At 35.7% G+C, this 16344-nt stretch overlaps 1 protein-coding gene across 9 annotated transcripts in view; it reads left to right on the plus strand.

The window, feature by feature from the left end:
• The window catches only part of Prpf40a (pre-mRNA processing factor 40 homolog A), a 46923-nt gene that overhangs the window by 27762 nt on the left and 2817 nt on the right, over positions 1 to 16344 (plus strand). For 5 of the 9 annotated variants that reach the window (XM_055600152.1, XM_055600143.1, XM_055600145.1 and 2 more), the window contains 15 exons: positions 98 to 206; positions 617 to 681; positions 1240 to 1404; positions 1824 to 1932; positions 3962 to 4112; positions 5023 to 5156; positions 8978 to 9092; positions 9263 to 9366; positions 9457 to 9573; positions 9826 to 9963; positions 10394 to 10489; positions 13203 to 13289; positions 13370 to 13466; positions 13552 to 13613; positions 14730 to 14861. In XM_055600152.1, the coding sequence (XP_055456127.1) occupies positions 98 to 206; positions 617 to 681; positions 1240 to 1404; positions 1824 to 1932; positions 3962 to 4112; positions 5023 to 5156; positions 8978 to 9092; positions 9263 to 9366; positions 9457 to 9573; positions 9826 to 9963; positions 10394 to 10489; positions 13203 to 13289; positions 13370 to 13466; positions 13552 to 13613; positions 14730 to 14861 (1681 nt within the window). The remainder of the gene's footprint in view (positions 1 to 97; positions 207 to 616; positions 682 to 1239; positions 1405 to 1823; positions 1933 to 3961; positions 4113 to 5022; positions 5157 to 8977; positions 9093 to 9262; positions 9367 to 9456; positions 9574 to 9825; positions 9964 to 10393; positions 10490 to 13202; positions 13290 to 13369; positions 13467 to 13551; positions 13614 to 14729; positions 14862 to 16344) is intronic. The other 4 variants (XM_055600144.1, XM_055600146.1, XM_055600148.1 and 1 more) reach the window with 1 other exon arrangement.

Genomic DNA, 16344 nt, shown 5'->3' on the forward strand with positions numbered 1-16344 from the left:
ATCAAACATTTCAACAATATGGAGATTTTTCTAAGCAGAAAATAGTTACTGAAATTATGAATAACATGGTTGACTTTCTCTCTCTATCTCTGTCTAGTTTTACTCCTAAAAAAGAAGAGGAAGAGAGTCAACCAGCAAAAAAAACATATACTTGGAATACAAAGGAGGAGGCAAAGCAAGCATTTAAAGAATTACTGAAAGAAAAGGTATTGCAGATTTCTTTTGGTAACGTAATAATTTCTTAATAAATGTTCACTTTGGTACCTTTATTTAAAATACTAATCTCTTGAACTATTGTAACTGAAAGCAAATTAAATTTATCATGTTTTAATTGAATGTTTTTTGTGCTACTCAACAAGGTATTTCACAAGCAAATTTTTGCTTTGATATATAAGATTTTTTTTATAACTTAAATCATTACTTTTAGTTTGTGTTCTAATGCAAAAATATTTCAATTTCAGTGTGAAGTTTCTTTCAGTCAATAAGTATATATGACAATTTCTTCATCAAAAAGATTTAGACTAAAAAATCTGCAAAGGGAGGTGCTTGATAGTTGCAATGACTGTTCTACTTGTTCTTGTGTGAAATTTTAATTTTTCCTTTAAATTATTTTCAGCGGGTACCCTCTAATGCTTCATGGGAACAAGCTATGAAAATGATCATTAATGATCCTCGGTACAGGTAATAATATAAGTTTACTTTTTACATTAATCTTAGGGCATTTAATATCATGTAATGCAGTATAACTTAACAGCTGTTCATAGCTATGTAGAAGAACTTTATATGTACTATAGCCAGAAATCCAAAAAGCTTGTCCTACAATTTGAGCACCTTGCAACAGATAAAATCAGAATCATTTTAAGACTAGACTGGAGGGCTAGAGAGATGGCTCAGAGGTTAAGAACAATGGCTGTTCTTCCAGAGGTCCTGAGTTCAATTCCCAGCAACCACATGGTGGCTCATAACCATCTATAATGAGATCTGATGTGTAGGCAGAATGCCATATAAACAATAAATAAATCTTTAAAAAAAAAAAAAAGACTAGACTAGAAATTGCTATTTAGAATCATTTTATATCTTCAATAAATTATAGAAATTTTATTAACATATGTATCATGTAATATATGTATCAAATGTTATATATGTTAATATATTAATATATGTATCAAATATTAGTATCAAAGCACTAACATTTGGTTTTTTAACCATTGTTTATTGTTATATGATATTTTTATTTAGTGCTTTAGCAAAGCTGAGTGAGAAAAAGCAGGCCTTTAATGCCTATAAAGTCCAGACAGAGAAAGAGGAAAAAGAAGAAGCAAGATCAAAATACAAAGAAGCTAAAGAATCCTTTCAGCGTTTTCTTGAAAATCATGAGAAAATGACTTCTACGACTAGATACAAGTATGGTTTGTAATGATGTAGACAGTTTCCCCTGTTGTTTCTGTCATACTTTTTGCTAACTCATACGAAATAGATACTAATGAAAAAAGCTATGTAAATGAGGATATGGCACATTCCTAAGATGTCCTCAAAAAATCAGTAATTTTGAGTTTGCCTCAGGTATTAATTAGGGAATAAACATACTCCATTAACTGTTACCTGTTTTAAAGTCTGCAGAAGATGCCGTAATGTGAAAATTATCTTAAGAGAAAAAAGAGGCTTTTTCTTTTCTGTTAATTTATTTACTATCATGAAGTGTTCCTGAATAATGCATTTGTGAACTTAACAGTGGAGAGAATGTTCATGGACTGTCTTTGAAAAGGGGGTCTAAAATTGTACTGATGCTTTATGGAAGTAACATTTGATTTCATAATCACTAGAAAAGCTGAGCAAATGTTTGGGGAGATGGAAGTTTGGAATGCAATATCAGAGCGTGATCGTCTTGAAATCTATGAAGATGTTTTATTCTTCCTTTCAAAGAAAGAAAAGGTACTTTTTAAATTATTACTATTTCAACATTCTAAATAACTTATTTTAAATGAGTAAAAGTTATAATGCAGGGGGTTTTTTTTGTTTAATTTGAATAGTGTGTGTTGTTCATCATATCTGTTCATTGGAAGCTATGTTAAAAGGTAAAATGAGTAACTCAATCTTTTTTCCCTCTTTTTCAAACATAGTAATGAGTAGTAAGTACTGATTTATTGCTATAAAATTTTTTTGCATCTAGCTTTTTTCTATTTTTTATTAATTCAATTTACATCTCAGTCATAAGCCCCTCTCTTCGCTCCTAGTCCTAACCGTTCTCCCACACCTCCTCTCCCCTATTCAGAATAGGAGACCCCCACACACAAAGATATCCCATTCATCTATTCACATGAGGACTGAGTTTGTCTTCTTCCTTTGTGGCCTGGTAGAGCAGTCCCATCAGGTGAAGTGATCAAAAAGCAGGCAACATAGTCCATGTCAGAGATACCTTTCACTCCCTAACTTGTGGGCCCATATGAAGCCTAAGATGCCCATCAGCTGCTTATAAGTCAAGGACCTAGGTCCAGACCATGCATTGTCCTTGGTTGGTGCTTCAGACTCCACAAGGATCTCTGGGCCCTAGGTGATTGTCTCTGATGGTCTTGTGGAACTTTTGTCACCTCTAGGTCCACTTATCTTCACCCCCCCCCCTCTTCTCTAGTAGACTCCCTGTGCTTTGCGAGGTTCTAAGAAGACAACTGTCACCTGTCTGCAGGCATAGCAAAGTATTGTTAATAGTGATAGGGGCTGGCTTTCTTCCGTGGGTGGGGTCTAGGGTTGGGCCAGGCATTAGTTGGACACTCCCTCAGTCTCTGCTCTATCTGTTCTATCTTACTTTGTACTGAGGTTTTTGTGGGTGGGTTGGTGGATCTCCTCCATCCACTAGGGTTCTTATCTAGATAAGAGTATCCTCTTAAGTCTCCATGGCCCTGCTGCTAGGAGTCTTTGCTAGAGTCCCCATCATATCCTCCTAGAGGCCTTATTCTGATTTAGGTCTGCAGCTTGTCTCAGAGATGCCCCCATCCACCCTTTTTCTTTTCTCTGCATGCCTTCTGCCCTCCAGCCCCTACTCTCCCCAGGTCTGATCTCCACTCTTATTTCTGTGTGCATTCCCTCTTCTACCTTGTTCCCGCTCTTCAACTACTACTGCCTTCTATTCTATTTCCCTTTCTGAGTGAGATTTACTTATCCTCCCTTGGGTCTTCTTTATTAATTATCTTCTTGTGGTCTGTTCATTGTAGTATGTCTATCCTGTATTATATGACTAAAATCTGCTTATAAGTGAATATATACCATGTGTGTCTCTCTTGGTCTACGTTACCTCAACTTAGGATGATCTTTTCTAGTTCCATCCATTTGCCTGCAAATTCCTTGTTTTTAATGGCTGTGTAAATGTACCACAGTTTCTTTATCCATTCTTTGGTTGAAGGACATCTCGGGTGTTTCCAGTTTCTGGCTATTTCGAATAATGTTGCTATGAATATGGTTGAGCAAACTGTCCTTGTTGTATGGTAGATCATCTTTTGGGTGTATGCCCAGGAGTTTAATAGCTGGGTCTTGAGGTAGGCTATTCCCAGTTTTCTGAGAAAGCGCCAGATTGATTTCCAAAGTGGTTGTACATGTTTGCACTCCCACCAGCAATGGAGTGTTCCCCTTTCTCCACATCCTTGATTGCTCTGTATATGGTCTTAAAGGATTCATAGATGATAGTGTAGTTATTACTAAAAATTTAAACATAGTTGGTTGTTGTTGAAGACTTTGGTATTTACATGCTGTGACTACACAGTAGCCCTTTTTATAAATTGTGTCTGTACTGCATCCTGTTAAGTATATGGATTGAGGATATAAAAACAAATACAATTCTTAGATTCTGACTTCAAAGAGAGATGGAAAAACTGAAGGTAAGGATTAGTTAGAACTTAAAGGAATTAAGTGATTGCAATTCAGATACCTTGTTTGACTATTAAAAGGTCTATTTAAATGTTTGTTGTAGGAACAAGCAAAGCAGTTAAGGAAGAGAAATTGGGAAGCCTTAAAAAACATACTTGACAATATGGCTAATGTTACGTACTCCACTACTTGGTCTGAAGCCCAGCAGTATCTGATGGATAATCCAACATTTGCAGAAGATGAAGAGTTACAGAGTAAGAACAGTAACTATATAAGAAAAATAGTGACAAGTAGTCACAGATTTATTATCAGTTTTTGTATGAAATCAGAATTACTCTGACTTTATGCAGTTAGTAACTAAATTTTACACAATGATTTGTCCATTTCTGAAGAAAATGCTTTATTTTCAAATGGATTCCTTCTAATTTAATTTTAAATTTAGATTTAGGAAAGGAGAGGACTAAGTTACCAATTTTTAAAAGATTTATTTATTTTATTATATATAAACACTGTTTTCATGCACATTACAGATGGTTGAAAGCCACCATGTGGTTGCTGGTTGAACTCCGGTCCTCTGGAAGAACAGCCAGTGCTATTAACCACTGAGCCATCCCTCTAGCCCCAATCTAAGTTACCTTTAAGAGATAATTCTTTAATTATGTAATAAGTCAACCATTAGATCACTGTTGTCTTCTGAACACAGCAAGGCAGCTGCACTTATGAACTCACAAACCAAATGCTGGCATGGAGATGGGAGTTGACCACAAAATCCCACTTAGCTGTAGAGCTATTAGCAACTGATAGCTGCTGGAGAGGGAGAGGCTGTGCTCTCTTCAAGACTGTAGCTTTAATGAATTGACCATATTCCTTATATTCAAGAATATGTGAGCACAACAAATTTGTCTTGATGGGTTTAAAATAAGTAAAAGGAACTGGGGGCAACCAAGTTAGGTGGATGAATGGGGGGTAGATCTGTGAAAAATTGGAGAGGGGGATGAATATTAAAATTTATACAGAACTCTTGAACTAAGAAAATTTTAAAAAGTAAAAACTTTTTTGGGTTAACATGACAATGCTTCTGTTAGCCAGTTTATTTTGCAGTGTGCATGTGCTCTTTGTTAATATTTCACATTTATTTTTATTTTTTATTGGAAAAATATTTAGATATGGATAAAGAAGATGCATTAATATGCTTTGAGGAGCACATCCGGGCTTTAGAAAAGGAAGAAGAAGAAGAAAAGCAGAAGACTTTGTTGAGAGAAAGGAGGCGGCAGCGTAAAAATAGGGAATCTTTTCAGGTAATAGAAAAATGCCTTTTCTGGCTTGGTTGTGATTTATAGACATTGACTTTCAACAAGGATCAAAACAGTCTTGAGATACTTGTATCCAGTTCATTGCTTAGGCTTTTTGGGTGACTATATATGTTGAATTTTTATAATTATATTTTTATTCTTGGATGTGAGGAGTAATATTGCAGGCTGCAGAAAACATTGTTTAACTTGAGCATAAAGTTTTAGCTGAGAAAAATATCATGAGAACTAAGTGGAAACAAGGTGAGTGAAAAGTGCCTGGTAGCAGTTGATGTGTGGCTCCTAAAGTACGTGCTGTATTAAAGTTTAGGCATGGAACATAAGTAAGCACTTTACATGGGAGTTAAAGTATATTCCGTAGTCAGTGGCTTGTTTTTCACTTCCAGTGGTATTCCTCCCATTACAAAGAAATGAATTTTTGCTCTTTACATTTTTATGGGTTTTCTTTGAGATAGGATCCTAGGTAACTCAGGCTGGACTTAGACTTGGTATGTAGCCCAGACTACTTTTGTACTCCTGATCTTTCTGTCTACACCTTCCAAGAGCAGGCATTTCAGATAAATTCCACAACCTCTGGCTAAGGTATTTTGCTTGTATAACCTGTGTTTTTGAAGCTGTGCTTTGAAGGATATATGTGCTGTGTTAAGTATATTCAGATAAATAAGGAAATGGTGAGATAAGACCTGGTGAGATGAAGTAACTTGACCAGATCCACCAACTACTAAGTATGGAGCTGGGATTTAACACCATGCAGTCTTGGTTACAAACAGTCTTTAGTTTTTTATTAAACTCTGTATTAGGGTGACAGTATTGTTGCAGTGGCTTAAATAAGCTTGTTGCTTAAATAAGTCTGATCTGTTGCTGTCCTTTAGGGGAATAGTTCTTGAACATTTGTTCAAATAGTTCTCTAACATTTATGTTGGACTCATGTAAAGACTTTTTTAAAAACATCTCTACCATGCCAGTGGTTACTGACTACTAATATCACAGCCATTGGCAGGAATTTACCCCTTGTTCTATGAAATTCGTTGTTCTGGTAAGTTGCTTTTTTTAGTGGTTCTGTATAACATAACTTTTGTGACTACGAAGATTATTATTAAGCCCCATCCTAAGAATTTGATCCAGTAGATGTAGGGTAAGTTTTAATATGTAGTAATACTGATGGGGCCATATAAATACTAGTGAGTTTTCAGATTGTTCCTGGCTACCTACTTAGGCGCACATATCATCCTTTGATCACATTTAACCTAAAAATGATCTAAAGAAACATCTTTTTCTTTTTAAGATTTATTTATTTATTGTGTACACAGTGTTCTGTCTGCATGTAAACCTGTATGCTAGAAGAGGGCACCAGATCTCATAGATGGTTGTGAGCTACCATGTAGTTGCTTGGAATTGAACTGAGGACCTCTGGAAGAGCAGCCAGTGCCCTTAACCTCTGAGCTATCTCTCTATCTCCAGAAACATTCTTTTGTTTTGTTTTTATATTAATTACAGTTTATTCACTTTGTATCCTAGCTGTATCCCCTTTCCTCATTCCCTCCCAACCCCTCTTCCCACTTTTTCCCCTAATCCCCTCCAAGTCCACTGATAGAGATCCCCTTCCATCTGATCCTAGCCTATCAAGTCTCATCAGGACTGGCTGCATTGCCTTCCTCTGTGGCCTGATAAGGCTGCTCCCCCTTTAGGGGGAGGTGATCAAAGAGTTGGTCGCTGAGTTCGTGTCAGAGACACTCCCTGTTCTCCTTACTAGGGAATCCACTTGGATACTGAACTGCCATGGGTTCCATCTGTGCAGGCGTTCTAGATTATCTCCATGCATGGTCCTTGGTTGGAATATCAGTCTAAGAAAAAACCCCGGTGCCCAAATTTCTTCGTTCTGTTGCTCTCCTGGTCCCCTCCAGGTCTTTCTATCTCCCACTTCTTTCATAAGATTCCCTGCACTCTGCCAAAGTTTGGCTCTGAGCCTTAGCATCTGCTTTGATACACTGCTGGGTAGTCTTTCAGAGGTCCTCTGTGGTAGGCTCCTGTCCTGTTTCCTGTTTTCTCCCTCTTCCGAGGTCCATCTCGTTTGCCTTTCTGAGTGAGGATTGATCATCTTACCCTGGGTCCTCCTTGCTTAGCTCCAGAAACACAGGAAAATGATCTCAATTCTAGGCTTATCCAGATATTAGAGGCACATAAAGAGGAAACGATAAAAGCACCCAAAGAAATACAGGCAAACACAACCAAACAAATAGAGCACAAGTAGAGGCACAATTAGTGGCATATAGAGAAGAAACAAACAGAAACTTTTTTTTTTTTTTTTTTAAGCTGTGGGTGTAGGCTACTCACCTTTGTTCATATTCAGTTTTTCAGAATTCAGTCTAATTTTCACAGTAAGCACTAAAATAGCCTGCCTATACCTAGATTTAGAGAATCAGCTTTGTGACAAGAAGGGTGTTTTAGGAGGACTATTAGGTTTTTGCAACGTTTAAGCCTTAATGCCTTTTTGAAGATTTAAAGTTTACAATGGTTTAAATTTAAAATAGATATAAATATAACTGTTAACTAGAAATCTGGGTCATAGAAAGTAAGACAATACATAGAGTACCAAATACTAGAACTGCAGGCCAAGAGATTGTAATTAAAGGCCATATGGGCCTTCAGCTATGTGTAAAATACAGCTTTAAATCAAGTTGGTATGTATATAGCATGGTTTTTGTTTAATGTTAATATAGCAGGTTATTAAATCATTATATTGGTATTCCTTAAGGTACTCAGCTCAGTAATTTTTCAGTCCTATTTCACCTTCCAAAGATTTATTTATAACTTATCTATGAAAACCTGCTTTTTTTTTTTTTTTTTTTTGAGATAGGGTTTCATCATGTAGCTTGGCTGTCCTGTATATTGAAAACAGATCAGGCTGGCCATGAACGCACAGATCCAGGTGCACTTCTGTCTCCAGAGTGCAGGGACTAACGGAGTATACTACCACGTCCAGCCTGAAAAAGCCTTAAAAAAAACCCTGAAATTTTCCTTATCCATATCTGAAAGGTCTAACTTTCAACTATTTGTCAAGCCTTTAACTTTCCATATTATGCCAATGATTATTAAATAACACATTTAATAGCTACCCATGGTAGCTACATTACTTTCCTTTTTTAATATTTATGAACATCATAAATCAGTGCATTTGAGGTCCTTAAATGTGTTTTCACATATAAATTTCCTATGGAATATTTTAGAAAGGCAATGGCTTAAAGATAGAATACTCTTTACATACTAACTTTTGAGGGTTAGTAATGTGATTTATACTATTTCCTTCGGTGCAGGAGGTTTTGTTGTGTTTTTTGTTTGTTTGTTTAAGTAAAATTTAGCACTTAGTCTTTGGCATCATCTTATGGATTATCTTTGTTCTTTTAATTTGGACATGCTGAGATTGTCTCTTTCAAGTTGAGATTTAGATAAAACAGTATTTTACAGGACATACACAAACTCATTCTTTAGCCTCATTTGAGAATAGGTAATTCCAGTCATTTTAGTTATCTTAATGACTTATGGTTACATATATATACAATGTTTTGTGGATTTTTTTTTCTTTAACTCAAAATCATTTTTTGTCTTAAGGGACAGGTAACTGAAGACTAGAAGAATAGGATAGTCTAAAAGCATTTTGATCCCTTCAAATAACAAATATTCTTTGCACCTAAACATGATAGGTAACACTGCTAAAAGTGTTTTATGTTTTGCCAGCAGTTTTTAACATATGTGTTTGTTATATTTCTAATGATTTTTTTTTCAAATGTAATTGTTCTCTTTTCTTGCAGATATTTTTAGATGAATTGCATGAGCATGGACAACTACATTCTATGTCCTCTTGGATGGAACTGTATCCAACTATTAGTTCTGACATTAGATTCACTAATATGCTTGGTCAGCCTGGTGAGATTCTTTCTTTCCAAACCTAAGATAGTAGTTGGAATTGATGTGGGGTTGGGGTGGTGGGAGCATAGGTGTTGGGGGATGGGAGATGTGTGCTTTATTTTACGTTTGTTTTACAAACAAAAAGTAATTGCAGCTCTTGGTTAGAGCTAGCTTTTTGACTTCTTTAGTTTTTTCATTAGGATCAACTGCACTTGATCTTTTCAAGTTTTATGTTGAAGATCTTAAAGCACGTTATCATGATGAAAAAAAGATAATAAAAGACATTCTGAAGGTAAATAAAATACGTGTTCTTACCTATTTGAAAATATTGATTCATTTCTTGGAATTACATGTTATTTATAACAAGATTTCTGGCTTTTAGGATAAAGGATTTGTAGTTGAAGTAAACACTACTTTCGAAGATTTTGTGGCAATAATCAGTTCAACCAAAAGATCAACTACTTTGGATGCTGGAAATATCAAGTTGGCTTTCAATAGTGTAAGTTCAGTTATTGCAGATAACTACCTCATTCATCTAAAAAGTATTTACAGTTGTAAGCCAGTGGGGTAAGATACTGTGAATGGATTTATAAATAAATAAAATGTGCAAAGATGATGTACTATCTTACCTTTCATTGTTAGAGGTCAAATTAAAACATTTATAAATGATATGATAATACTTAAGAATAGTGACTTGTTTGAAACAGGACTTATACTATCATAATTTATTAGATATGATTTTTTTTGATAGTTACTAGAAAAGGCAGAGGCCCGTGAACGTGAAAGAGAAAAAGAGGAAGCTCGGAAAATGAAACGAAAAGAGTCTGCATTTAAGAGTATGTTGAAACAAGCTGCTCCTCCAATAGAACTGGATGCTGTCTGGGAAGATGTATGTATGGTTGTAAATTATCCATATTGAACTGTGTTTCACACTTGACAATAACACTAATTAGTTTCTCGGGCACAAAGATAAGCCAAAAGTAGTTGTAAAACATACTGTATATGTCAAAAGTTAGTTGTGACTTGAATTTAAGAATACTGTCTTTAAAATGGTTTGAATACACCACCAGAGGGGGACAGGGGTTTCTTTTTGTACCACTGGTTGTCTTGGAATTCTGTGTAGGCCAGGCTGGCCTCAAACTCAGATATACTTAGCTCTGCCTCCAGGCATTTACTGTCATGCCATTTTAGAACTTTTGAAAGGAAAAAAAAAATGCACTTTTAAGACTTATTATAGTTTTACCCATAGGTCAGATTCCTTTAGTCGTGATAATATTTTCTTGGCATTTATATGTTCATTCTGTATCATTGCTTTCCAGATCCGGGAAAGATTTGTGAAAGAACCAGCATTTGAGGACATAACTCTAGAATCTGAAAGAAAAAGAATATTTAAAGATTTTATGCATGTACTTGAGGTAATTCTTAGTTTATTATGACATAAAAGGTGAAACTTTGAATTTAAAATAGTTAAGCACTACTTTTTTTTACCGTTCTGATCAAGGAATGTGTTCTTTCTGTAGAACTGTTTCAAATGAAAAACAGGTTTGCATGGATTATTAAAGCTAGTGTCAGATAGAGACTTGCTGTTTGTTTCATAGTTATAGAAATTCGTTTCTTAGTCTCATAAATCGACTAGTAATTAAGCCTCGGAATATCCTAAAGTTTTCTTGGGAAACAAACAAAACAAAAAAAAAAAGCAGTTTTTCAGACATTCTGGAGAGTTTTCTGGGGGGGGGGGGGAACAATGGGAAAAATAGTAGGTTTTGATTAAAATACCACTGGGGAAGGGATATCAAGTAACTCTATGTAGGAATATTTTGACTGTTTTCAGGATAGGCTCTTGTAAATTATCCTGAATTGACCAGTGAGTGATTATTAACTAATTATTAATGACTTTGTGAGCTAAATCATTTATTAATGTAGCTTACATGTTTGAACTAAATTCTCATAGCAAGTCTATGAAGTTACAAATAAGCAAAGTATGACAATATGAAATAAGTTTTGCAGTAAAGGGAGTCCAGCCTGTTACTACTCTTACTAGTGCTTTCAAAAGTTCAACATAAAGCTAAGCAAACAGTGAATAATCAACAGAACCCTTGACCTGCAAGTGTGAGACCTAGAATTCATATGCCCCCAGCACTCAAAAAAAAAAAAAAAAAAAATGCAGAGACTACCTGTAATCCTGGCACTCAGGGAGCTTAGATACAGAATTTGTGTAGCTCTGATAACAGGATCTTTCTGGCTTCCAGTGAGATAGACTCTGCTTCAATGTAAGGTGGAGAACAATCATTGTAAACTTATGGATTCCATAAGCATGAACATGCATGTGCTCATGTGCAGGCACAACACTTGAGACCATGCACAAATACATGCTTTTTTTTTATTTTAAGTTTACTATGGAGTTACTTCTAGACAGTTAACAATTTATAACAGTCCAAAAGATAGCACGTTTGTTGTAGTGTTGACATGATAATTAACCAGTAGTAGTGTTAGCTATTTCTTTGGCTTTTTTTTTTTTTTTTTTTTTCCTTGATTAATATCAGTGTTAACAGATGGTTTTCTCTGTTACCATGAACTCATGTAGGTGGGCCTTCATATTGATTCCCAACTGCCTCTTTGACTGCTCCTTGTTGACCTTTTTTTAAACTACATTATACCTTAGACCAGTAGCATTTGAATTACCTTGGAACCTCACAGAAACGATGTATCAAAATTTGTGTATTCCAAAGCATTTGAAGTTTGTTTTGCGATGGTGTGTACTAGGGAGTGAATTACCTATCTTTTCCTAAATTCAAGACTCTCAGGGTGGGAAGAGATAGTTCAGTGGGTAAGAGTGCTTCCTATGCAAGCCTGAAAAAACTGAATATCCAACACCTGTGGGTAGACATAGGGAAATCTTGGGTGCTTAGCAGCTAGCCAGCTTAGCCAAAACAAGGAATTTGTGATATAGTGAAAGGACCCCTGTCGCAAAGGCAAAAGGTTGAGAGCAATGGAAGAAAATACCAAATGTCTTCATCTCACGTCTGCATGGGCACACATCTAATGTGCACACATATACACAATCTCCAGGTACACACACATGTATACAAAGAATCTCCAGGTATGTGTTTTTGGTGATTTGGGCTAGAGGTAATGTAGTAAGGTGGTAAATGACTCTAAACATAGTAATATAGAAAAGGTTTGAACACTTCAGAATGTAAGATCTGATAAATTCAAGGTAGCATTTAATGAGAAAAAGATGGGTTCCTTCTTAGCCAGATACTCCATTTCCATTTATTTGACCAAATACATGGGTTTTTTATTTTTGTTTTTGAGACATGGGTATAAATACTAGGAACAAGGAACTTTTACTGCAGCACCTCTCCTTTCCAAGTAGCCTCATAGATATGATCGTGTGTAAATCATTTTATGATGTTTAAATCACAGCGTGCATATGGAACTCAGAAGACAACATCCAGGAGTTCTCTCCCTCTACCTTATGGATGTCAGGAATAGAACCTGGGTCTTGGCCTTTACGTACTGAACTATTTCTTACCTGCTTTCATATACCATCAACCAACACCACCACACACCATCCACAATAAGTTGTTTAATAAGTGTTAAGGACACAAACTGTAGTTAAGTAAGTATTCGCTGTCGGAATAAGGAGGAAATGCTTCTTGGGATGAAATGTAGAGGAATAGGTTTTGTAAATCTCAGTTTAAAGATTCCTGTGAGGTTGTTTTTGTTTTTGAACTCAGTGTTTGGTCTAGCTTACTAACCTAAGCTATTCAGATTAGCCAGCAAAATGATGCCTGAAAACATTTTATTTAATCATTACTGAAAGATATACCTTTCTGGGACATAGTATTTTTCCCTACCCACCTTTCAGTCTTTGTCATTTCTTAAAAAGTATTTGATTAGTAGTTTGTAAAATTGTTTAGATATATAAATAAATAGGTGTAGAATAGCCAGTAATAATAGGGAAAAATTAATAACGATTCATTGTAGAGTTACCAGGCACCTTATCCTAAATTATCTTGCTTAGGGTATTCTTGAAGATCTCATATGTTGCACTTGTCATGTTTCCTTGTCATTGCCTGTGTACAGCAAGTGCAGTTCTTAAAAGTTTTCCTTTTGCCACTCCAGCATGAATGTCAGCATCATCATTCAAAGAACAAGAAACATTCTAAGAAATCCAAAAAGCACCATAGGAAACGCTCTCGCTCTCGATCGGTAAGGAAGTGTATTAGCTGGCACAGTATACCAGAACATTTGTAAACAATATTGTAACTGGATTTATGTCTATTACTCAGGGATCAGATTCAGATGATGATGACAGCCATTCAAAGAAAAAAAGACAGCGGTCAGAGTCCCATTCTGCTTCAGAACATTCTTCTAGTGCTGAGTCTGGTGAGCATTTCTCTTATTTGAGTAAATCTTGACACTTTGATTTCCTCATACTCTGACATTTTCATTTTCTTTCTGTGCTCAACAGAAAGAAGTTACAAGAAATCAAAAAAGCATAAGAAGAAAAGCAAAAAGAGGAGACATAAATCTGTAAGTAGTTTCTAGTTTTTAACAATTTCAAGGCTTTGCTCTAGAAAAGATTCTTAGGGCCTTCTCTATTTCTATGTAGTCATTCAGCTTGGCAACACAAAACAGAATAGGGTGCTTCACCTTAATTTTTCATTAAAACTACCTTGAACTTCAAACAAAACATAAACAAGATGTTGATGCCTGAGTTTTTACCACAAATGTATTGAATTAGATTAGTTGTTTTGGTTTTTTATGTTTCTCACTAATACTTATAATTCAGAACTATTTACTAAGCACTAACATTCTAAATAATTCAGTAATAATTTTAAGGAAGAAATTTTATTATGTACTTTTCAACCTTGTACATGATTAAATTAACAGCCTAATCAGCAGCAGCCTTACACAGATTTAAATACATTAGAATTGTTCTTGATGAAAATGTGCAGGAGCTAAGGGTGTGAGCTTAGCTGGGTTCTAAATAATGAATACTCTCTATAGTTAACACAATAGATGTAACCTGGTAGTGAGGTTTCTTTTTTTTTTTTTTTTTAACTTATTATGTAATTAATATGGTGTTTGCATGTACACCTGCACACTGGAAGAGGGCAGCAGATTTCATTATAGATGGCTGTAAGACACCATGTGATTGCTGGGAATTGAACTCATGACCTCTGGAAGAGTAGGCAGTGCTCTTAACCTCTGAGCTATCTCTCCAGGCCCAGTAGTGAAGTTTCTAGTGGTTCTTTACCCTATCCAAATGTTATCTATCCTTCTGGTAGGAAACAGTATTGCCTCTCTCCCATAAACACTGGAGAAATTCTTTCAAATCCTGGGGTTCAAAGTGGGGCGTTGCAGCACACACCTTTAATCCCAGCATTTGTGAGGCAAAGATAGGCAGATCTCTTGAGTTTGAGGCCATGCTGGGTACAAATAGAGTTCTAAGACAACTAGGGTTACACAGAGCAACCCTGTCTTAAAATCCTAAAAGAAAAAATTTCCTGGAGTTAACAAGTTAAATTTTACCTCTCTACAAAACCCAACCTAATAAATGTGATATTATTAAATATTACCTGCATAAATAATTTGTAACAGAATGGTGTGCTTATCAAAATTCTGAATGTGTTTTTATTTACATAGGACTCTCCAGAATCAGATACTGAACGAGAGAAGGATAAAAAAGATAAAGATCGGGAAAGTGAAAAAGACAGAAGTAGACAGAGATCAGAATCAAAACACAAATCACCTAAGAAAAAGACTGGAAAGGATTCTGTAAGTACTTAGAATTGTGTCTTTCCTGTGTTCACAAAAATAAAAACTGGATGGGCTTATTAAAACCTGCTACTCAGTTTCAAAGTGGGTGCCCTAGTAAGGAGTACAGGGGCTATCTGACATGAACTCAGTGGCTGGCTCTTTGATCACCTCCCCCAGTGGGGTGCTGCCTTGCCAAGCCACAGAGGAAGATGATGCAGCCAGCCTTGATGAGACTTGATAGGCTAGGGTCAGAAAGAAGGGGAGGAAGTCCTCCCCTCTCAGTGGACTAGGGAAGGGGCATAGGGAGAGAAGGGGGAGGGAGGGTGGAAGGGGGGGATTGGAAGGAGACAAAGGAGGGCGCTACAACAGGGATACAAAGTAAATAAATTGTAAACAATAAATAAACTAATTAAAAAGAAAAGCCTTAATGGTGTTTAACGGATAGGGTTTGTTTGGTTTTTTATTTTTATTTTTTTGTTTGTTTTTGTTTTTTGCTAATATTGAAGAAAAGAAAGTGCTTATCACAAAGTAGATTTCTAGTACCTATAGTATAAATGACCATATGTTTGAATTTTTTTTTAAGCTGCAAATTAACAGCATAAAATAGTTGTCACTTTAACTTGGAAAGAAAAGATAATACTGTCAGTTTTACAGTATCATTAAGAAGTAATATTGGGTATTTTCTTTTTGATTTTTGAATTATTGGGGTTTGTTTTGTTTTTGAGACAGGTTTTTTTCTATGTAGCCCTGGCTGTTTTGGAACTTAGATCCACCTGCCTCTGCTTACTGAGTGCTGGGATTAAAGGTGTGTGCCACTCTGCCTGACCTTTTTTACCCCCACCTTCCTTTGGAATATAAAACTTAGAAGGCTCAAATCAGGGTTTCTTTAGATGTGCATAGCTATCGTGGTTCATAAATCCAGTTTCAAGAATTAGCATCCCAGCAACAGTGTTGGAGAGTGGCAAACAGAGGGATAGGAAATTGATATTTTAAGATCAAATTACACTAGTGCTTAATTCCTCACATAACAGTGACAGGGCAGACAGTAATGACAGGCTTCTTGGTTTTCAGTTCCTTGTACTGATGTTTGTTTGCTTATGAATCGTTAGTGAAGGAAGCCCTGCGGCTTGCATCAGAGTATTCTGATCTGTTGGCGTAGTGTTGTGTGTGGTTGTTGTTTATTACTATTGTTTTCTTGCTTTTTAAAACACAATGTATTTTGATCACGTTCAACCCATTTCTCCAACTTTTCCCAGATCTACCCCATTTTTTTTAAACCTTTATGAATGAGTTTGAGTCATGGCTTCATTAAGAGTGAACTCTATACTTATATCTTCCACAGCGGTGGTTTAAACAAAATGTTTAAGGAGCACTGTCCTTTTCAAAGATTGTATCTCATAGACAATGCTAAATTTATTTAGTTTATGTCTTGTCTTTTTTGAGCATAAGATTGAGATCATTTATTAGAGTCTAAACTTGAATTGTTTTACTGGATTACCTA

This window comes from Psammomys obesus, unplaced genomic scaffold (genome assembly GCF_907164565.1).
Source record: "Psammomys obesus unplaced genomic scaffold, mPsaObe1.curated_primary_1811, whole genome shotgun sequence".
NCBI lineage: Eukaryota > Metazoa > Chordata > Mammalia > Rodentia > Muridae > Psammomys > Psammomys obesus.